The sequence below is a fragment of the Mastigoproctus giganteus genome, chromosome 7 (assembly GCF_048544385.1).
Source record: "Mastigoproctus giganteus isolate SK-2022 chromosome 7, ASM4854438v1, whole genome shotgun sequence".
NCBI classification, from domain to species: Eukaryota; Metazoa; Arthropoda; class Arachnida; order Uropygi; family Thelyphonidae; genus Mastigoproctus; species Mastigoproctus giganteus.
Genome location: NC_143581.1, coordinates 195,563,132 through 195,586,820, shown reverse-complemented (window position 1 = coordinate 195,586,820; position 23,689 = coordinate 195,563,132). Strand labels below are relative to the sequence as shown.

Below are 23,689 nucleotides of genomic sequence, written 5' to 3'. Positions count from 1 at the left end.
GTAGATGGCTCTCTGTCTTCTAACTTCTCCACTAATGCCGGTGTCCCCAAGGTTCAGTTCTTTCCCCCACTCTTTTCCTCTTGTATATCAATGACCTTCTTCCATTGACTGGAAATCCTATCCATAGTTTTGCCGATGATAGCACATTGCATTCAACTTTCCATTTTGAGAAACCTTGTCCAGCTCAATCAGCTTCAAGTTCTCGAAAATCTGCTGCCAATTCCTTAAATGCCGATCTTCAGGTAATTCTCCAGTGGGGCAAAGACAACTTAGTTGATTTCAACCCTTCTAAAACTCAATCGTGTCTTATATCTCGCAAAAAGGATTCTTCTGCTCCTATGCTTATATTTAGTGACACTCTGATTTCTAGGCAAAATGATATATCTCTTTTGGGGATTACCCTGACTTCTAATCTCTCTTGGCACAAGCACATTACAAATATTGCTTCCTCTGCATCTAAAAAACTTGGTTTTCTCTTTCGCTCTCGGCGTTACTTTTCTCCCAAACAGCTGCTCACTCTGTATAAATCGCAAATCCGCCCTGCCATGGAATATTGTTCCCACATCTGGGGTGGTGCCCCCAAAACCTCTCTCAGGCTTCTTGATTCCATTCAGAAGAGGGCAGTTAGGTTAATTAATGATTCATCTCTAACAGAGTCTCTCCACTCGCTTTCTCATAGACGCACTGTTTCTGCTGCATGCCTCTTCTACAGATACTTCCACGGGCACTGTTCTTCTGAATTGGCTTCTATAATTCCCGCTTTCTCTTTCAAAACAGTCCGAACACATGCCGCCACCAGCCAACATCCATTTACTGTCCAACTTCAAACCCACAGAACCAACTTTTCATCTTCCTCATTTATTCATTCAACTGCCGTTTTCTGGAACAACCTTCCTTCATACGTATTTCCTGAAAATTACAATCTACAGAAGTTCAAGTCCAATATCAACAAATATCTTCTTTCGTCTTCTCAACCTCCAACCCAAGCACGGTACTAAGTACTATAGGTTATAATACCTCTCGTGTTTGGGGTTCTCATAAAAAAAAAAAAAAAAAAAAAAAGTGATCTTTTAATATTTTTCTATAATAATGAGTTGCACAGTCACCCTCGTTTTGTGTATGACTTACAACAAGAAATTTGCATTGCATTACACTCCAATACTGGCACAACTCAAAAAGGATCACTATTGCACACAGACCATGCTCCATTCAGTCCCAAGGTTGGGGCACACTGAAGAAGTGCCACTGTGGACGCTTCTCGATGCAGTAAAAACTCAGATGGCATAACGACACTTGTTTCACCTAGCGAGATAATATTGATCTCACTTTGTACTGTTATTGCATAAATGTAGAGTCCACTATCTCAACCTCATCAGTTGTATTAACTCAAAAATTAAGAATTTTGAGTTGTGCCACTATTGCAGCCAGTGAGCGATATGATTTTTGACAGAGTCCCATAGGGAGGAGTTACCCCACATCAAGTTGCTTTGGAAATAGTTTGGTTAAATTATTTCCATATTCATTTCTAAATGCAATGTATCTTCTCCAGGCCACTCTCAGAAATTGATCATAGTGATGTTTCCTAAGGAGACATCACCTATGGAGACTGCAGGCTTTCTATTGAAAACAAGGAATTTTGTTTTCTGGACCTTGATTTCACATACAACAGATACTGTATATGGGAAATTAAGAAAGAAAGAAAAGAACACAAACTGAATATACAATGAATTTTGTGGAATTTGATTTTATTACCTTTTTACTTTAAAAAAAAAAAAAAAAGTATCAGTGAATTTAAGACATTTATACACACTTTTGTGTATTTGTATTTTAGGGTTAAGCATAGAATGCTACATGAGCGTGCTTGTGAACAAACTATCCAATAATGTTATAACATTAGTTGATATCAACAAATACACTACATCATCAGACAAGGAAAATCCTGTTTATCCAGTGTGGCTCTTTTCACTTAAAAATGGTAGCTTCCCATTATGTCTGCTATTTCTGTGTTCAACGTTGCAACAGTGAGTTGGTTGGTTGAAAACAAAACTCCTCCTATGTAGGACTGGACTGATAGATAAGGTGAAGAGATAATTGATTGGGGGTTACCTGACAAAGGTTCAGCAAAGTTAATGTTTAATTATAAATACAGTAGAATCTCAAAAACATAACTTTTTGAATATTTTCCCAAAGGTAGTCAACCATACAAGGACAAAGGGAAATAGGTTGGCAGGATTTAAAATAAAAAAAAATAAAAATTATTCATTATATTCCATTAATAATTTCCGAACATCAATTTCTTACTGTTTTGCATATTTCCTAGATTGTTTTATCATTGTATTTTGTAATATGTATTTTCAACGTATAAAATTTCACTTTGCCAGTTATTCAACACTAGTTCACACAGTAGTACTTAATAGGACAGTAGTGTGTAGCATGTATTTAGTTTTTAAGATGATCTGATTGCTAAAATCACATCACACTATTTATACTTCATATTAAAACATGGACAATCACAACACCCATATTTCTGGGTGTTATGATTGTCCATGATTGTTTTAATTTCTGGAGAGTATCATATGGAAGTGTTCTACGTATCATATTGAGGTGAATTTCTCTTATTCTTTTACAAGTAATCAAATAATGTAATACTCAAAAGGTGGTGGTGGTGGTGTGCATTAGACACCAAAGCAACTAGGGCTATGAAACTTCCGTGTCTTGTTTTTGTAATAGCACATATCCTTCAGTCAGTTTGCTCGACGCTAATGACTGATGCAACATTAATGAGTGTATTTTTAGCTAGTAGTGCCACAAGACATTGGAACATGTCTAAAAATGTTGTTTTAGAAGCATCAGCACATTATCTTTGCAAAAATTAACATTAATGTATGCAACATTAATGTGTTAACAATAATTATTAATATTAATTTTTCTAGGTTTATTCCTTCTTGGGACCTTAAAAATAAAATGTGATATAATCATTTCTGTTATCAGAGATAACATTTTAAAAGTTCAGAGTTGTATAAATCAGTAATGGTACTTTAAATCTAAAGCTGACCAATAGCATCAAACTCAGAAATACTCATGGGCTGCTGTAGCGCACAATGTTAGAATGGCATTACCAAAAAAAATGTAATAAACATTTTCACATTTTGTCCCTTTCACATAAACAAATAATATCCTGAGTAGTATCACATGTGAATTTTTATTTCTATGAATTTAGTTAGTGTTTCCTTTAAGTATCACCATTTACCATTATTTACATGTTTAATACTGTATTATGAATGAATACTGACTATTATACTGTATATGAATACTTTCCAGACATTTTTAAATTGTCTGTATGTGAGAGTAAATAAAATTCCTGAAACTTCATTTATTTTTTAAGCATTTGGACTACAGTTTGCTTCACTTCAAGGGGAACTTAATCGTCAGTTTTTTTGGATTGAAGAGCTCTATGCAATGCATCCACATGACAATGGGACCTGCCCATCAATGGTAACAAATCAGGCATGCTTAATTATAACATCTTTCTTGAACTTAACTGTGAATTTGGAAACTCAGTCTTTGGAATGTGAACAGGTAAATTCTAAATCTTTAATTCTGAAACAAAAATGATTAATTAATATTAGCCATACAATACATCAACCAAAAATAAATAAATAATAATAAGTAGTTTATTTTAATTATTCATGTGTTTCCTTCCTCGTGTAGTACCTATCCAGCTGACCTCTGAATTTCCCCAAGCTGTAAATCTCAACCACAGAGGTATATGTATTCCAGTAGTTAATTATTTGCTGAATAAAAGAAATCAAGATTGTCCCGCAGTCCATTGTAAACATATTTCCTTGTAATTTGAACTTATTGCCCCTGAGTTCTGAAATCATTTATAATAGAGAAAATTTTGCCTTGTGTCATTTTACTATTCCCTCTGAGCATTATAGACAATCAGTTCCCCTCTAAGGTGCCTAGTTACCAAGCTCTGTAGCCCACATATTTGAAGTCTTTTCTCATATGGGTGCCCTTTTGCTCATCTCATCAGGCACATTGCCTTCTTTGGAACCTTTCAAGAAGCTCAATGCTTTTTCTCTTTTTTCGGCACTGTCTCCATACTTGGACATGCTATTTCAAGGGCATTCTCTCAATTGCCTTTTAATCTTCTAACTTCAGTAACTTTTGTTACAGAGTTTATTTGATGAGTTACAGCTTTAAATTATATATACAGTAAAATCCTATTATAACAAGTATTTCCAGGGTACACAAGTTCTTACATTGTACTGAATATTTTAATGATATTGAAATTTTAAATATGAATTAAATTATTAAATGAATCAAATTAAATAATTTGAATGATTAAATTTAAACTTGAAATTTTAATGATAATTGCTCAATATTAAAGAACCATTTTTTGTTTAAACTTTTCTGTTGTATCTTTCTGACATACATTTTCTTTATTTTCCTTAAATGTCAATTTTAAAATCAAAAATAAATAAATAAAATGGCAAAATATGACTACAGAAGTAAATATTTTTACAGGGTTCACTGGTGTAAAATTAAAGATATGTGAAATGAGCTGCTCAATTCTGTTGTAACACTAATTGAACTGTGGGCTATTAGCAGCATTGATTTTTTTTTTTTTTTATTTATTTTTATTTTTTTTTATTTTTTATTTTTTTTTATTTTTTTTTTTTTGTAGCTTAGTACACATTTTTAGTTATTTTTTTGCTTGTGCTTTTTACTTTTCAACCATTATTTATGAATTTTCAGAATGTTGAGGATTTTGGCACTGTCTCCATATTTTATGTTATTTCTAAACATTTCAAAAATTACTGCACATCGAATGCATTCCCTTGAATATAGATGGCAGCAAACAAACAGACTACACATTTTGAAATAAAATACATTACATATATATGTTGTTAATTTTAATTTTCATATATTAATACATTAATTTTTATTTGTAGTTTAGCATTATAAATGCAATTTTGGCATAATGCAAAATGTATGATTTCAGAATAGCTATTCCCAAATAAAATGTCCTAAGTCACGCGATGAGAAACAGCCTCACACCATAATCCTGTCTCCTCTGAACTTAATCATTAGGACTGCACTTGTTCTCCAGATGTTCTCCATGTCCTTAGTACACACCTACACCTATCCATCTGATTAGAAATAGGTCTAGAATTATTCATATTTATTGATAGCATTTGTTGCACCATGAAAGGCAAGACCGCTGATTGTAGTTGATGATATATGGCCTATGTGCTGCTGTTCTTCCATGAAAACAGAGGGAATGGAGCTCCTTACATAGTGTGTTCATGGATCTCAGTCTCTGTTGATTCCTTAAATTCCTGTTCATATTTTCCAGGGAAGTTTGATGAGATTGTCATATTACTCTTCTAAATATTGTCTGGTTGCATGGAATGAGCTTCCATGGTCTTGCTGAGTGTTGTTGGACTGTGGTGGTACTTTCTTTTTCATTTGTGTCCCAATTTCAACATGAAAATCCAACTGCCATTCATTCCTCCTCACATTGCTCAATCAGATCCACCCCTGACATGTGGAGTTTCCAAGCCCTGTAACTCAAACTTTAATAGCCTCTCTTCATAGGGAGCTTCCCTTTACCATCCTCTTCTAGTTAGATTAGTTACCCATCTTTTGGCCCTTTCAAGATGCATGATGTCTGTTTTTAGATTAGTCTCTAGACATGAACACAGTATTCTAATTGCAGATTTGCGATCGACTTATATGAATGAGCTCTAACCTCCTTCTCTAGATCCCAAGGAGTAGTAAGTTATTTAAGACGGTCTGCATATACATTGTGCATTTCAAAATGTAACTCATCATAGACATTGAGCAAAGGTCCTATCAGGACCTTTGCTTTTTCTTATGTTCCCTGCTGATAATATTTCATTGCACACAATGAAACTTATAATAAAAAGCTCTTTGGCCCATAGTAATCTCCTTTCTTGAAATTAAAATTTTTGTCCTGATCCTTGATTACTGATATCTCATTTGTCTGCTTTAGGGCACTGTGGTCACTCCTGCTAAAGGTTCCTGCACTGTCATATTTGAGAAATTACTTGGATCACTGTGATGACCAGATCAAGGATATCTGTGCTCCTTATACTTTCCCTGACATGTTGATACAGATGGGTCATAATGTCTATTAAAAAAAAAATTTACCCTACAGATTTGAGTTGCCAGTCCATGATTTCCATTCAATGAATGGTAAGTTAAAATCATGGACTGGCAAGTAAGATAAACAGGCTTACTTTCCCATTCAAGTTTCACATAGACTTGTCATACTCATCACTACCATGTGGACCAGTAGAGGGAGTAGAAATTTTTCTTTGAGTTATTCAGAGTTTTTCACGTAATGTGCAGATCACTCCATGAACACATACTTATACAGATATAATACACAAAATGTAATATGTCCTTAGAATGCTGATGCACCATAAAATAACAACATCAAAGATAATAGTTTTAACATTGCATGTGGCTGTCCCCATTCCTTCCTGTATACTTTTTTTTTTTTTTTTGTTAGTTGTTGGTGCATCAGCTTCTGTGGCCATAATGCACCTCCCAAGGTTTTTGCACTACTCTGATCCAAGCCCGAGGTGCGTTTTGAATCCATGACTTTTGGGTTGCCAGACAGGCACTTGACCCATCCAGCTAGCCCGGTCTGCATATACATTGTGCATTTCAAAATGTAACTCATCATCTCCAATGTGAGGGTATCACTAAGTCTCATTTAATCCTATTATATCAGCAGCTGTAGACTTAATTAGTAGCTGATATTCATATTATAATCTTGTTCACTTTCACAATACATAAATACCTTTTTTTTTTTATGAAAACCCCAAACACGAAAGGTATCAAAACCTATAGTACTTAGTACCGTGCATGGGTTGAAGGAGAAGTATGGGGGGGGGGATGCCGGAAACTTTGCTCTAGAGACTAAACATGGGTTTCACCACTTCAAGCCTCCAATAAGCAAAGTGGTGGTATTTCACCGGTTGATGAAAGTCATCTACCACCTATGCAAGAGGTGGTAGATGACTTTCATCTACCACCTTGTAATTATCAAAGTGTATTGTGCTTGCCATTGCCAATATTTTGTACACAGCCTTTTAAAATACACTGCTTGCTTGATGTTTGTGGAGCAATCGAGTACGAGACATGATATTGCCATGGGGGATGTCTTTGTGTGTGCGCAATGTAAGGAGTGTAAGGAAACCAGGCGACAACTCAGCATTGTTATGGGCCTATATGAGAGCTTGAAGGACAGGGTGGATGCCCTCGAAGGATCTAAATTGAGGGGCCCATCAAGCTCTCAGCTGCCCACATCAATGCCAGAGCTTGCACTTGATCATCACGCAACACAGCGGCAACCCCAAGGCAGAATGCACTGGTCCCACAGGAACTAGTAGTTGTTGGTGACTCTATTATCAGGGAAACGGAGAACATGGTATGTAAAAAGGATAGGTGGAACAGGACCAGGGTATGTCTGTCAGGGGCAAAGGTTGATGACGTTGTAGGAACAGGCGCATGTATACTTTTGTGTACACCAATGCTAGGAGTTTAGTAAATAAAATTGATGAATTTGAGGTATTGCTCAAAACGTCAAAGGCAGATATTGTTGGGATATCAGAGCCGTAGTGTCACACAGATATAAGGAATGCAGAACAGGAATTTGGGGAGTACAATATGTAGAAGAAGGGAAGAGGGGTTATGCTATTAGTTAAGAAACACATAAAATCCAAGGAAGTGAAGCCAGTCGACACCACTGGACAGTGCAGTGTCGAGTCAGTTTGGTGTGACATAAGCACAGAGAGATCAAAATTCAGAGTAGGAGTGTGCTATAGGCCTAATGACTCTGATGACTATAATAAGAAACTGTACAGGGAAATAGAGTGGACAAGTAAATCAAAGCGTCTTATAGTGGGCGATTTTAATTTCCCAGATATTGACTGGAATTTGTGGGCTGGTCACTCACACACTAGCAAGGCTTTTGTGAATTTATTGGATGATTGTTATCTACATCAGCATGTTCAGGAGGCAACTAGAAGGAGTGATACTCCTGATCTGATTATCAGTAGTGATTCTTCATGCATTAAGAATCTGCAGATAAAGGAACCACTAGGTGGCAGTGATCACAGTGTGCTGAAGTGGGATTTACTCAAAGAGATAACTACACATCAAGGGTAAAGGGAAGTGTTTTTTTTTTCGTAAAGGCGACTATGATGGTCTGAGACAGTATTTAAATTCTATACGGTGGGACCAACTGATATTACCAACAGCAAATTCAAAATGGGAAGCATTCAAAGAATTTATCTTGGAAGCTACTAGGCATTACATGCCAACTAAGAAATATTGTTCAAGGTTTAGGCCTAAATGGATGTCAGATGAACTAATGAGACATATGGCAGAGAAGAAAAATGCATGGGATACATATAAATTAATGGGTGACATGGAAGCCTATGATAGATATAAGCTGGTCTGTAACCAAGTCACAAAGGAGATTAGGCAGGCAAAGGCAGATTATGAGAAATCCTTGGCAAAGGATGCAAAGAAAAACAAAAGAATTCTTTACCTATGTAAACTCTAGAAGGAAAGGGATGAATCAGATTGGTCCACTGGATATTGATGGTTCAACTGTTGATAATCCTGCTCAGGTGGCTAACAACCTAAACGAGTATTTTGCATCTACATTCACACATGAGGAGTTATTCAGGAAGGAGAATGCCAGAGGTGAAGTAAACTCTGGCAGTGAGCTAGATGATTTTGTAATAACTGAGAGGAAAGTCGAGGAGAAATTGTTGAGGATAAACATAAAAAAGGCACCCGGGGTGGATGGGATGTATCCGCTTATATTAAAGGAGGCAGCAAATGAAGTAAGCAAACCCTTAGCCATAATTATGAGAGCCTCTTTGGACTCAGGGGAGGTACCCATAGACTGGAGATGTGCAAATGTGACCCCAATTCACAAAGAAGGATCAAAGACTGACACAAGTAATTATAGACCTGTGAGTTTAAATTCTGTTCCAGGAAAATTAATGGATGCACTGGTTAAAGAAGCACTGCAAGATCATCTAGACAAGACTTCAGTTATAGCTCGGACACAGCATGGTTTTGTTAAGGGAAAGTCTTGCCTGACCAATTTGATTGGATACTATGATGCAGTCACAAAAGAACTGGATGCAGGGAATAACTTTGATATTATATATTTGGATCTTAGAAAGGCTTTTGATACTGTTTCACATGGAAAACTGCTGCACAAATTGGAGCAGTGTGGCATTGGAGGCAAATTGCTGCTATGGATAAAGGGATGGTTGAGGGGGAGAAGACAGAGTGGTAATCAATGGATACTGCTCATCGTGGAATAATGTTATTAGCGGAGTTCCTCAGGGTTTAGTGTTGGATCTATTGTTGTTTTCTGTATTTATAAATGATATTGATGATGGTATATCAAGCTTAATATCCAAGTTTGCAGATGATACAAAGGTTGGCAGGGTTGTTAAGGACACTACTGACAGTATGCTGCTGCAACAGGATTGGGAAAGGTTGAGCAGATTGGCTGAGAGGTGGCAAATGAAGTTTAACATTGACAAATGTAAAGTACTACATATGGGAAACAGTAACCCCAGAGTAACATATCAACTCTGTGGTACTACACTGTCAGTGGTAGAGAATGAAAAAGACCGGGGGGGGGGATAATTGTGCAGGCAGATATGAAGTTTTCTGAGCAGTGCAGATGGGCTGCCAGAGCAGGTCATGGAATCTTGTCAATGATAATATAGGAACTTTGCTAGCAGGGACAGGGAGGTGATTTTCCAATTGTACAAGACAATGGTCCGGCCACACCTAGAGTACTGTGTACTAGTCTGGAGGCCTCATTTTAGGAAGTATGTAGAGTTGCTAGAACGAGTACATAGAAGGGCAACAAGGGGGGGGGGGGTGCCAGGAAAGGCTTAAGTTCTGCAAATTGCAGTGCCTTGAGAGTAGGCAACTGCGAGGTGATCTGATTGAGGTGTATGAAGGCCTTGAATGAGTTGAGCAAGTTGAATGCTGATGGGATTCTTCCTCTTTCTCAGAATAAAAACCTGAGGGAGCATAGAAAATTGATTTAAGACAGTAGTAGAATGGATGTGCGGAAGTTTGCCTTTAGCCACCGGGTGATTGATTAGTTCAACAGACTTCCATCTTTTGTTGTGGAAGTTGATAGCCTAAATAAATTTAAGGCTGAGTTGGACAGGCATTTGGAATGAATGGAGGGGTTAAATGGGAGGTTTTTTTTTTGTTTTTTTTTTTTGTTTTTTTTTTGGCTGATGCTGCATAAGCTTGCTTTATTGCATTGTATGCCTATGCTAATCTGAACATTAAGATTTTCCCTTATTCCCATGGTGACATTCTGATTATGTTTTATGCTTCTATCATAGATCTGGTTACCAAATACTAGCTAATTTTGTGGTTTATCGACCACATGATGGCATTTTTTCAATATTCAAAATTTTTTTGACAAGTGGATTAGGCTGCAAGGACCAAATCATAAACGAGAAAAATGCATTTATCAGTATAAGTAGTACAGTCAGAAATGTTAACATTTACTGGTTCCTGTGTGACTGTTCTCAAATTAAAAATGGATATGAAATTTTCCTTAGTGTGAAACTATTTAATTTGGCTTTTCTAACAATTTGATGACTTTGGTGGTTTAAAGAACATTTGGGCTGGATTGCTTTTTCTTGTGGTATGTATCAAGTAGTTTTGATAAAAAGATGAAATGCGTCTTTATTTTATTTTACAAAATGATTATTAGAAGATACAACATATATAGCATTCTGTGCATTTTATAGCATGTTTACAAAAAATGACTAAATTTGGTTTCTCTTAAGATATTTGTTATTGTTATTACTTAGTCTTTCTGAAAATATTTTTTTTTACAAAGAAAAAATTAATATATTATTATTAAAATTTTTATTTTTTATATATCCCTAGTATTCCTAGTCTTTATATCGAATTTATTTTTAGTGTCCATTAATGCAGCAAATGATGGTGGCTGACTCTAGTAATTATTCTCTTCTTGTAAATACTTCAAGTGGGACAAATATCACTATAAGTAATTCAACACATGCTAAATTATGTAGGTAAGTGTTTATGCAGTTTGTTTGACTAAGTGAAAATATAGAGATTATTCAATTAATGCTTTGGTGCAGAACCTCTATTGATGAATTTCAAAGGGCATTCTTCCCTTCCTCATATGGCCTCAAAGTATTGTAGTGGAAGCTTTCTTTCAAGAACTATGACTTCCTACAGGTAAGAGCCTATAGGAAGTCCAACTTCTTGCTTTTCATTAACTACAGTACTATCATAAATACTTTTATAGTTTGAGCAGTGAAATACCTGAAAAAAATTAAACCCCCAATTATATTATTCATTAATGCTATAATTAATATTATAGCTAATTAATTTTAGTATTTTATTCTTTGATAGGTATCAAAATAAGTAATGGTAGTTATGTTGATCCTTTTGTTCAAATTAATATAGAGTGGAGTTTCAAAATTACAAAAAAAAATATAACTTCACAACTATTTTCATAGTGTCTCATCCATTTTCAAACTTCTCTAGAAATTTGAAATTAGCTTTTATACTTTGCCATTAAAAGATACACTACCACCCAGAGAACTGATCACTCTAGATCTAGTCATCCCCTTACACTCAGATCTAGACAATTGATCAAGGCATATGCATTTGCAACCAAATTTATGAAAATCCTCTCTAATAGATGATAACCATGGAAAGGAATATCACCCAGAACCATGTCAAAGTTTATTAAATGTATGCTTCCAAAGTAGGATAGGGTGGAGTTGGGTAGGGCAGGGCAGGGCAGGGCAGAACAGAACAGATGCTAACTCACTCTAATGGAAATCAGGTAGTCATGATCAAAACTATTACTGTAGTCATATGTAGTAAAAAATAGACATAGAATAATCCTCTTTGTTGATGAGAATGATCTTAAATATTAAAGAAAAATGTAATCATCTAAATGATAAGGTTAATAATGGCTTCTGCTCCAGGGAAGTTGTTCGAGTTATGCACAAAGAGGAATTGGGTCATTTTGTGTCAGCTATAAAAATGGAGATGTGTTTGTGAACAAAGAGTTAACTTCTGTAAAAGTGTGCCTTATAGATAGTTTTAGAGAGTGTTATAAGATTCTTTGATTCTTAATCAAAGAATCTTCCATGAGAAACATTGGGCCTTTCAATAGAATTCAGCTCTTTATAAGGCTGAGATATTTAAATTTGAATACAGCCACTCCCTGACTTATGTAAGGGTTGCCTTCTGTGGAACTCGCCGTAAGTGGGAATTTACCTAAATGCTTATGCAGCACTCGCAACTATGCGCGCTGTATTTGATTGAAGCAAAAAATAAATGTTCGATGATCATATAAATAGAATTGTTTATTAAATTTTTTTATCTCATGCTTAGGAAAAATTACAAAAGTGTACAAAATTATAAAATTACAAAAAGAAAGAGGAGACAGGCATAACGTCAGCAAGTTTTACCTTTCTAGCATTGTTGCCAGAATTAGCTCTCCGCTGCAGAAGTTGAGGGCTGTGCAGATTTATAAGAGGTTTTTTTCAAACACGTCACAAAATTTCTCTGCAGCTGCAGAATCTGCACTGGCATCTTCACCACATACTTTAATGTTTTGGAAACCAGTGTGATGCTTGAACCTATTAAACCACCCATTGCTTGCTACGAATTTGGCTCGGGTTTTGCCATACTTATCCTTAATATCTTCATAAATACTTCTTGCTTTTGCTTGAATGGCCATTGGGCTCAGGGGCACTTGCTTCTGAATCTGATTTTCCATCTGTATTATTATTAACTTTTCCATCTTTGACATAGCACCTGAACACTGTTTTATGATCACTGTTGATCTTAAATGCGTTGATCCTTTAACACGTTCTTTTATACGTGCACTGTCCCTTAAAATAGTATTCACTGTTGCAGCAGCGAGACCTAATTCCATGCAATAGATGACAAACTTTGTCCTGCTTCATACTTCTTAATCATCTTCATTTCTAAATCAATTTTGTTTCGTTTCCTAGCACTGCCAGCACTTGCACTTTTCATTGGGCCGTTTCCCTTCACCACTCTAATAAGTAAATAGGAATGAAGAGAAGATTCTGAAAATTTATTTGTTTTTATATGATTGAAGATTTCAGTGAAGGGGAAAACACATTTCACCACAATAACATAAAACCCCACACAATTCCAGTTATTGATATTATCGCAAATGCAATAAGATAGAGTTTAAATAAATAAATATGATCTCTATTGTAAGGTTCATAAGTACATGCAGGTACGCTCTTTACAAACCCTTCACGGCGCTAAGCCAGCATTAATAAGCAGCGTCAGAGATACCATCTCGCTGGAAATATAATACAGAGTAAGTACAAATCTTAAATACGAGTCAAGTAAAGGACAATTATGTGTTAATAATGTCAAGCAGATTATATTGACTTAAAAAATAATAATAATATATAAAATTACAAAAAAATAAATAAATAAAAAAATAAATTAGAATAACACAAGATAGTTTTCTTCAGTTGGGTTTTCCATTGAGTTTTGGGTTTGCAGTTGGGTTTTCCAGGAGTTCTGATAAGGGAGGAAACGATCTTTGAGATGTATCCTCGAAGAGAGAGCAATAAGCTTGGGAGTGGAGCGGAGAGGTGGTTGGGGGATCTGCCAACAGTTGCTACCCACTAACAGAAAAGCCCAGTAAACTGGTAAGTGCAAATTGTTTTTATTGTTTTATGGTCGTGACCTGCAGAAATGTGTTTTAGAAAAATATCACAAAGGTGTTCAAAATTGATTCTTATAAAGGAACATATGATAATAGATATAAATAGTTATTTATATGGCGAAAATTTCAACTTCCAAGTTCTTGGAACGAATTAAAAAAAAAATAAATAAATAAATGTGTTATTGAGTTCACATTACGATATTTTCTCGATACCTCCATTTATTCCTGTGGGACGCAAAATACATTTTCACTATTTTTTAAGTTTGCACCTGCTGGCAAAAACTTACATAAAGTCAAATTTCAGTAAGTCAAGTATTACGTAAGTCGGGGAGTGCCTGTACTTAAACACTCTGTTAGCAAGAATGGCAACGGGCTCTTGTTTCACGACAATGCCCACATCCATTCCGCACTTGTGAAAACATTTCTGATGAAACATGGCATTATACAGATCAAACATCCATCCTACTTTCCTGATTTAGCACCAGTGAACTTCTTCCTTTTTCCCAAGGTGAAAACTGCTCTCAAAGGAAAGAGATTTCAGGACATAAAGAAAAACGTTACTGCTGAACTGAATATCATCTTTCTGGAGGCCTTCGCTGAATCTTTTCAGAAACTTTTAGAGTGGTGTAATAAGTGTATTCATTTAAGTGATGGTTATTTTGAATAAAAATAAAACCATTTTTGAGCTCTTCACTTTTTTTTTTGTTTTATTGCACTATTCTGTGAACCTTATTATACACCTCATAAAATTATTTTATATATGCAGTTATGCTTAAAAAATAATAAAAAGTATGGCTGTACTTTTGGTCACCAGTGTATTAGAATATCAGATAATCTTTACTATTTACTTAAGAGCTTTAATCTTTTCCTTGTTAAAAAGAAGTCTGTCAACCAATAGATTTTTTTTAATCACATAGAGAGATTTAGAATCTTTATATGAAAAATTACTGAGTAATCATAGATTATATATATATATATATATAATGTGAGATTTATTCTTATTTAGTGAAATTTATTACTTTGGAGAACATGGAACATACCGTCTTTTCTTGTCCAATCAAAGTGAAGAAAATATCACATGTAAAATCGTAGAGGAAGAATATCCAGAAAATATTTATATGCGTAAGTACTTATCCATATTCATTTTATATGCATTTGATTCTGATTATGTGTTTTATGTAAATGTTTACATTTTATTAAACAGAGAATTAAATTCATATGTATACATGTGTACAATATGTAATGGCAGCCAAATAAATTGCATCACCCTCTTAAATTTTAATATATCCTTAATAAGTAACCTTAATAAAAAACTCTCTCTGTAGGTAAAACTGTGTGATCTCAAGACACTATTACATCACACTGTAAAACCAGTGTGATATTTCTTGTCATTCTGTAATATTAGAGTGGTATGGATCATCTTGTTTATAAAAGCATTCACCAGCTGCTCTCTGGCTTTACTTCTTATTTGGCAGCAGTATGGTATACCAAGGGGAAAAAAGCATGATTATTGCTCTTCATTTGGAGGGGCTTTTCTGGTCAACATATAGCTGCAAAAGCTGATTCTAACCAGTCTGCTTTGTCAAGGTTACTTAAAAAGAAACGTGAGACCAGAAATGTCAAAAGAAAATTTGGAATCAGACCAAAACAGTAAAGTACTGTAACACAGGACATTAGCATTAGTAGAGGCATATGATGCAAAAAAGCAAGCTTATACAGCATCAGCCAAAAAAAAAAAAAAAAAACCCCTTCCCATTTCACCCATCCATTTGCTCCAAATGTTATTATTATTAGCTATATGGTGTAAGGAAGCCTGAGGCTTATGCTGCACCAGCCAAAAAAAAAATTCCCAAGTTACCCTGAGAGAGAGAGAGTCGAAAGGGAATCACCAAGAAAGAGAAGAATTATGATATATAGCTCAGGACCCTGAGAGTGCCAAGCCCATACTCACCAGATGTGAGCCCCTGGGGTTAGTTTTGTCTAGTTCTGCCTTGAATTTATTTAATCTGTCAACGTCTACAATGACAGGAAGTTTGTTCCAGCAATCAACCACCTGCTGGCTAAAGGCAAATATCTGCACATCTATTCTATGACTGTTTCCTCAATTTGAATATATGTCCCGTCAAGCAATTAATTTGGGCAAGAGGAAGACATAGTTTTAAAGTGTTTTTTTCCTCTGTGATTATTATGAGTTACACAGACCTAAAATCCATGTGAAAGGAATGTACTGGAGTAAATACAAGTGATAGAACTGTCTAGCAAAGTCTTATGATGAGTGGTCTGAAGTATATTGACCTTGTATAAATTCCTTATTGACAAAATTCATAAGGAAGAAACAGCTAACCTGAGCTAAAGAATATGCTAGTCGGACAGTCAAGAAATGGGAATTTATAATATTCTAAAATGAATTAAAATTTAATCTCTATAGAAAGGATGGTAAATTTTACATTTGGCACAGATGTACAAAGCTTATCACCCTGCCTCTATTCAGTCAACGGTAAAGAGTCTGTTGGACCTGATGGTTTGGTCATGTATAACAAGCAAAGGAGTGGACAGAATACATTTTGTAAATGGTATTGTTAATGGTGACTACCACACACAAATTTTTAAAGTGACTCTCCTGTGAGACATCAGAGACATCTTTCAAGAAATAGAAAACTGCATTTTCCAACATGATTGCATTCCTTGTCACACGGCACTTCAAGTTAGTACAACATTACATAATCACATAATACAAAAGAAGTTCATGTGAGTTGCAATATTTGATCCTTATCATGGCTAACAAATAGTCCCGATTTTGAACCCAATTGACAACTGCTGAAGTCTTATGGGACAGAAAATTGCTTCTAAAAAGCCATCAAGCAAGATAGCATTGCAGGAAACCATTATTTGTCTGGTACAATGAACTAAGCAGCGATCATATCAAGAATCAAATGCACTCCATGTGCCAGACATGGTGTGCAATGTGATAATTAAAGCACGTGGTGGACCAACAAAATATGGTTATCTGTTATAGAAGACCTAATGGTATTGCAACTGTATTTGTTGCCACTGGTATATATTTTTTCCATCTTATTGCATAATGTTAATGTCAAACATTTGTCAAGCGAAAAGGAATTTATATGGCCAGCAGTGTATTTCTGTGATTATTTGAAAATAAATGTCTGAATAGTTTTTTATTTAATTTATTTTAATAGAATGGGACTGATCAAGAAAATGCTTTCTTAATTCCCAAAGTTGAAATGTTTTTTTTTTCCCCTCCCAGATTTTCTTTATTTTATCTCTTTTGTACATAGAATGTAAATTTGTTAAAGAATAAGAGTTTACATCAATATGATATCAATGTAGAATGTATTGAGCATTATAGCTCTGGTTCATACTATAGAATGTAAATAGAATTTTGAAATTGTATCTATTGTTCATGTTTAATAAAAAATAAAAAAAAATCTCTATCTATAGTGAAAAAAAAAATAAAAGAGATAGAGAGTGATAGTAGGGGAATAGAAGGTAAAAAAAAATGTATAATAAAAGATAAATACCTACAAAATTAACAAAATAAGGATGTTGCCACACAACTTACAAAACTGTCCTCTCATCAGGTATTAGTGGCCAGGATTGCAAGCAAAATAGCAACATGTGTATTGCAACCCTGGCCATTAACACCTGACGAGAGGCCAGCCTTGTAAATTGTGTGGCAATATCCTTATTTTGACAATTTCGTAATTATTAATCTTTTGGTATACTTTTCTTTTTTGGTAACTTCTATCCTTCCATCTTTCTATCCTTCTATCCTCCATTCCAGGATTGCAAGCAAAATAGCAATATGTGTCTTGCAACCTTGGCCATTAACACCTGACGAGAGGCCAGCTTTGTAAATTGTGTGGCAATGTCCTTATTTTGACAATTTTGTAATTATTTTATGAAAAAATGTAATTTTTTCATCAAATTTGTAATTATTTATCTTTTGGTATACTTTTCTTTTTTGGTAACTTCTATCCTATTCCCCTAAATTTTTTTTATTTATTTATTTTTTCTAACTGTATTGTCTATGCACATAGGCTGCTGCCTTTAACTGCAATAGACTACTTCCTCATTTTTCTGTAATCCCCCCCCCCCCATTTTTTTGCCTTGTTTCCACTTTCTTGTTATTCTATTCTATATATATAATTTTTTTTTTTTTTTTGTTGCAATCATTTTTGCAGTACAGTGTGTGTGTGTGAATTTTTACACACAAAATATATAACAAATCAAAATATACAACACACACTCAAAGACAACCATAAACAAAAATGATGCTAGCAAAAAAGAGTGACATGGATTTTGTGTGAGTAACTGAATTTTTGTGTTTATAACAGAAGATAAAGTATCAAATACAATATGTATGTAACTTTAAAAATGCATTGTAAGATGGCATATTATAGCAGGATGAGCTTTAATTTCTAAATCTAAGCTCTCTTTTTTTTTTACCTTAAATGGAGATATAGTTATATAGATGTATTTTAGTTAAAAGAATTGTTTGAAACCACAACTTATTATTTTATTTATTTATTTTATACTAGTTTCTTTTTTTTTTATTTTTTATTCATTAGCAATTCTTATTGCTGTCATTGTGTATCTTGCCATCGCCATGGCATGGATCTTAGGAAAATATTTATATAGGTAAATATATAAATGCTAATTTATATTTTCATTACAAAGTTCCAAGTTATGTTCATTAGTTTGTTTTTTCTTCTCTCACTGCAATTGAATTTTTTTTCAAACATGTTTAGCATTCTGATATATTATTAGAGTAAACTATTCTACCTGCTTGAATATTTACATAAAACTACCTTGCGACAGTCTTGATTACAAATTCATGAAACAAAATTAAAGTTAGGTACGTTTCTTGATGGTATTAGTAAAATCTTCATTCCATTGGCTTTATTTGCATAGTAACAACTCAGCAGTCTTGTCAGCTAAGTTGGTAATGTGCACATTCAAAAGAGATAATCCTCTTGAAATTGAAGGTGCTCGAATGAAACAAGGATAGTTTGCTGCCTAACATAATATGTTATATTTGTGTCAAACGTATACTCTGATCATTACAAATTAATTAAAAATAAGAGCATCGTTCATGACAAAACGTACAACAGAATCAGTTGTCCACAAATGTGAATGTGACCACCAACCTGTATCATTGAATATCTACATACTGATCATCAATTGAATATATTTTTAAGCTGTATCTAATTTAAATATTTATTAAACATGTATTCTTTCCTTTTGTTTTTTTATCATGATCACTTTCACACCTCCCAGCTGTAAGATTACTAAAGGTTTAGGGAGGCCCCTTGCTATTCTCCTTCTACTCTTATATTTTTTGCTTTTTAATGTACAGTTTAATATACATCTCTCAGCATTATAACAATAACATTTTTTGCTAAGGTTAATTTTTTTCTTATATTGATCAAATGCTGTTATTTCACAGTAATATAAAATTAGTTGCTTACTTAATTAGTATCTATGACACTCATTATTTTTCATAACCGAATGTTGTTTGTCACAAACAGTTTATTAAATGAACATGATATATCAGAATTCACAGTTTTTCTCTTGTATCTTCACTGCACTTAATGTGTGTTAACCCTTGAAATACAATCTGTAATTTATAGGCGGTTTGAAAAATAGACTGTTTCTTTAATATGTACTATTATATTGGTACTAGTGAAAAGCATAGCAGACAGGAGTGGAATTTTTATATGTGAAAAATATTGATAGTGGTACTCTAGTTATTTGTATATTCACACTAAAATGTTGCTTTCGTTTCACTTAGAAGCATATGGCTAGGATTGAAAAATGGTTTACAAGAAAGAAGCTCATAAATTGTGATTGTTAAAAAAAAAAATGGGGATGAGGTTATTGAATTTATCTGCATTGAAGAAGAGTCATATTTAAATAATTAGTATACTTAACTTTTATTTATATAATATCGGTGTAGATACACCATAGTTTACCCATAAATTAAACTACATACATAGTGTGAAAGGCATCGTTTTTAATTGTATCTTATATTGTGACTACCTTCATGAGGTACCAGGTATTGCATTACTTCGAATAAGTAACGCTTCTCTAGTAGAGAAGACTAATGTTATTTATTCTCGGTGGATACCACCACCCAAACGGCACAGTAAAACTCATATTATATTATGCTTTGTGCATTTAATCTTCAAATATTGTATCATTCTGTACACCATTTGGCATCTCTCATATTGTGGAACCACTTTGCAACTGTGATGGCATGTTTACATTATCTGGGTACCTGCCCACCCACTGATGATAGGCCAACAGCTTTGAAATGGAGCCATCTGGGTGGTGGTATCCATTGAGAATAAATAACATTAGTCTTCTCTACTAGAGAAGCATTACTTATTCAAAGTAGCACAATACCTGGTATGTTGTGAAGGTAGCCACAATATGAGATATAATTAAAAACGATGCCTTTCACACTACTAGTTTAATTTATGGGTAAATTATGGTGTATCTACACCGATATTATATAGTTAATTTAAACCGATATCATATTATGCCTTCTGCATTTAATCTTCAAACTTAACTTTTAAGTATATCACGATTACCAGTTCTCATTGATCTCTACAAACAGGTTGAATAAATAGAAAAACTAAAATACTGTATGAAGTATTTTTTAAAAATTTTTTTTTATGACTTTCAAAGTAATTTGCTGAAATATTTTTATCTATATTCATGTTTACAGTTCTTGCTATTATGAAGAAACTGTAAAGAAGCTGAAATTCATGCATCATGGGAAAAGTATTCAGCATATAAGTGAAATTTATATAATATCGGTGTAGATACACCATAGTTTACCCATAAATTAAACTACATACATAGTGTGAAAGGCATCGTTTTTAATTGCATCTTATATTGTGACTACCTTCATGAGGTACCAGGTATTGCATTACTTCGAATAAGTAACGCTGAGCATGAGAAACAAATGTTCCCCTTGTGAGTGTGAAGACAGTACTGTAATTTTCCATTACAGTACTGTCTTCTAACCAAAGCAGTAAATTAGCATTAGCATTAGTAGAGGCATATGATGCAAGAAAGCAAGCTTATGCAGCATCAGCAAAAAAAAAAAAAAAAAAAAAACACTCCCATTTCACCCCTCCGTTCATTCGAAATACCTGTCCAGCTGAGCCTTAAATTTATTTAGGCCATCAACTTCCACAAGGGATGAAAGTCTATTCCACCAACCAACTACCTGCCGGCTAAAGGCAAATTTCCGCACATCTATCCTACATCTGTCTATCCTCAATTTGAATTTATGCCCTCTCAGGTGATTATTCTGAACAAGAGGAAGAATCCCATCAGCATTGAGCATGCTCAAACCATTCAAGGCTTTATACACCTCTATCAGATCACCTCACCGGTGCCTAGTCTCCAGACACTGTAATTTGCAAAACTTAAGCCTTTCTTCTTAAGAGCAACCTTTTGTTCCATTCGCTAATCTTGTTACTCTTCTCTGTACTCATTCCAGCAGCTCTACATCCTTCTTGAAATGAAGCCTCCAGACCTGTATACAGTACTCAAGGTGTGGCCTGACCATTGTCTTATACAAGGGAATAATCACCTCCTTATCCCTGCTAGAAAAATTCCTGTATATCATTGACAAGACACCATGAGCTACTCTTGCAGCCCATCTGCACTGCTCAGAGAACTTCATATCTGCCTGCACAATTACCCCCAGGTCCTTTTCATTCTTTACCATGGTCAGTGTAGTACCACAGAGTTGATATGTTGCTCTGGAGTTGCTGTTTCCCATATGTCATACTTTACATTTGTCAATGTTAAACTTCATTTGCCACCTCTCAGCCCATCTGCTCAACCTTTCCAGATCCTGTTGCAGCAGCATAGCGTCAGTAGTGTCCTTAACAACCCTGCCAACCTTTGTATCGTCTGCAAACTTGGACATTAAGCTTGATATACCATCATCAGTATTATTTATAAATACAGAAAACACTAATGGACCCAACACTGAACCCTGAGGGACTCCGCTAATAACATTAGTCCACGATGAGCAGTGTCCATTGATTACCACTCTCTGTCTTCTCCCCCTCAACCATCCCTTTATCCATAGCAGCAATTTGCCTCCAATGCCACACTGCTCCAATTTGTGCAGCAGTTTTCCATGTGCAACAGTATCAAAAGCCTTTCTAAGATCCAAATAAATAATATCAAAGTTATTCCCTGCATCCAGTTCTTTTGTGACTGCATCATAGTATACAATCAAATTGGTCAGGCAAGACTTCCCCTTAATAAAACCATGCTGTGTCCGAGTTATAACTGAATGGTCAAACAATCACTAGACACAGTAATAAACTTCATTAGTTTATCTTCAAACTGATAAGTGAAGTAAATTATAGTATTACAACATTTTTTAATGTTTTTTTATTTCATTAGCAAGTTCGGGAGACAACTAAAGGGAATAATACTCTTAATCTGATTATCAGCAATGATTCTTCATGCATTAAGAATCTGCAGATAAAGGAACCACTAGGTGGTAGTGATCACAGTGTGCTGAATTGGGATTTACTCAAAGAGGTAACTACCATCAGGGATAAAGGGAAGGGTTTTTGCTTTCATAAAGGTGACTACGATGGTCTGAGACAGTATTTAAATTCTATACAGCAGGACCAACTGATGATGTTACCAACAGCAAATTCAAAATGGGAAGCATTCAAAGAATTTATCTTGGAAGCTACTAGGCTTTACATACCAACTAAGAAATATTGTTCAAGGTTTAGGCCTAAATGGATGTCAGATGAACTAATGAGACATGGCAGAGAAGAAAAATGCATGGGATACATATAAATTAATGGGTGACATGGAAGCCACACAGGCAGGCAAAGGCAGATTATGAGAAATCCTTGGCAAAGGATGCAAAGAAAAACAGAAAAGAATTCTTTACCTATGTAAACTCTAGAAGGAAAGGGATGAATCAGATTGGTCCACTGGATATTGACGGTTCAACTGTTGATGATCCTGCTCAGGTGGCTAACAACCTAAACGAATATTTTACATCTAATTTCACACATGAGGAGTTATTCAGAAGGGGAATGCCAGAGGTGAAGTAAACTCTGGCAATGAGCTAGATGATTTTGTAATAACTGAGAGGAAAGTGGAGGAGAAATTGATGAGGATAAACATAAAAAAGGCACCCGGGGTGGATGGGATCTATCCGGTTATATTAAAGGAGGCAGCAAAGGAAGTAAGCAAACCCTTAGCCATAATTATGAGAGCTTCTTTGGACTCAGGGGAGGTACCCATAGACTGGTGATTGCAAATGTGACCCCAATTCACAAAGGAGGATCAAAGACTGACACAAGTAATTATAGACCTGTGAGTTTAACTTCTGTTCCAGGAAAATTAATGGAGGCACTGGTTAAAGAAGCACTGCAGGATCATCTAGAAAAGACTAAAGTTATAGCTTGGACACAGCATGGTTTTGTTAAGGGAAAGTCTTGCCTGACCAATTTGATTGGATACTATGATGCAGTCACAAAAGAACTGGATGCAGGGAATAACTTTGATATTATATATTTGGATCTTAGAAAGGCTTTTGATACTGTTGCACATGGAAGACTGCTGCTATGGATAAAGGGATGGCTGAGGGGTAATCAATGGACACTGCTCATTGTGGACTAATGTTATTAGCGGAGTCCCTCAGGATTCAGTGTTGGGTCCATTAGTGTTTTCAGTAATTATAAATGATATTGATGATGGTATATCAAGCTTAATGTCCAAGTTTGCAGATGATACAAAGGTTGGCAGAGTTGTTAAGGACACTACTAACGCTATGCTGCTGCAACGGGATCTGGA

At 34.9% G+C, this 23,689-nt stretch overlaps 1 protein-coding gene across 1 annotated transcript in view; it reads left to right on the top strand.

Moving 5' to 3' along the window:
- The first annotated feature begins 3,417 nt into the window (after positions 1 to 3,417).
- Positions 3,418 to 23,689, top strand: part of Hgsnat (Heparan-alpha-glucosaminide N-acetyltransferase) — a 104,146-nt gene continuing 83,874 nt past the window's right edge. Inside the window, exons 1-4 of the mRNA XM_090377329.1 lie at positions 3,418 to 3,579; positions 11,032 to 11,147; positions 14,820 to 14,935; positions 18,403 to 18,472. Of these exons, the coding sequence (XP_090233455.1) occupies positions 3,460 to 3,579; positions 11,032 to 11,147; positions 14,820 to 14,935; positions 18,403 to 18,472 (422 nt within the window). The 5' untranslated portion in view covers positions 3,418 to 3,459. The remainder of the gene's footprint in view (positions 3,580 to 11,031; positions 11,148 to 14,819; positions 14,936 to 18,402; positions 18,473 to 23,689) is intronic.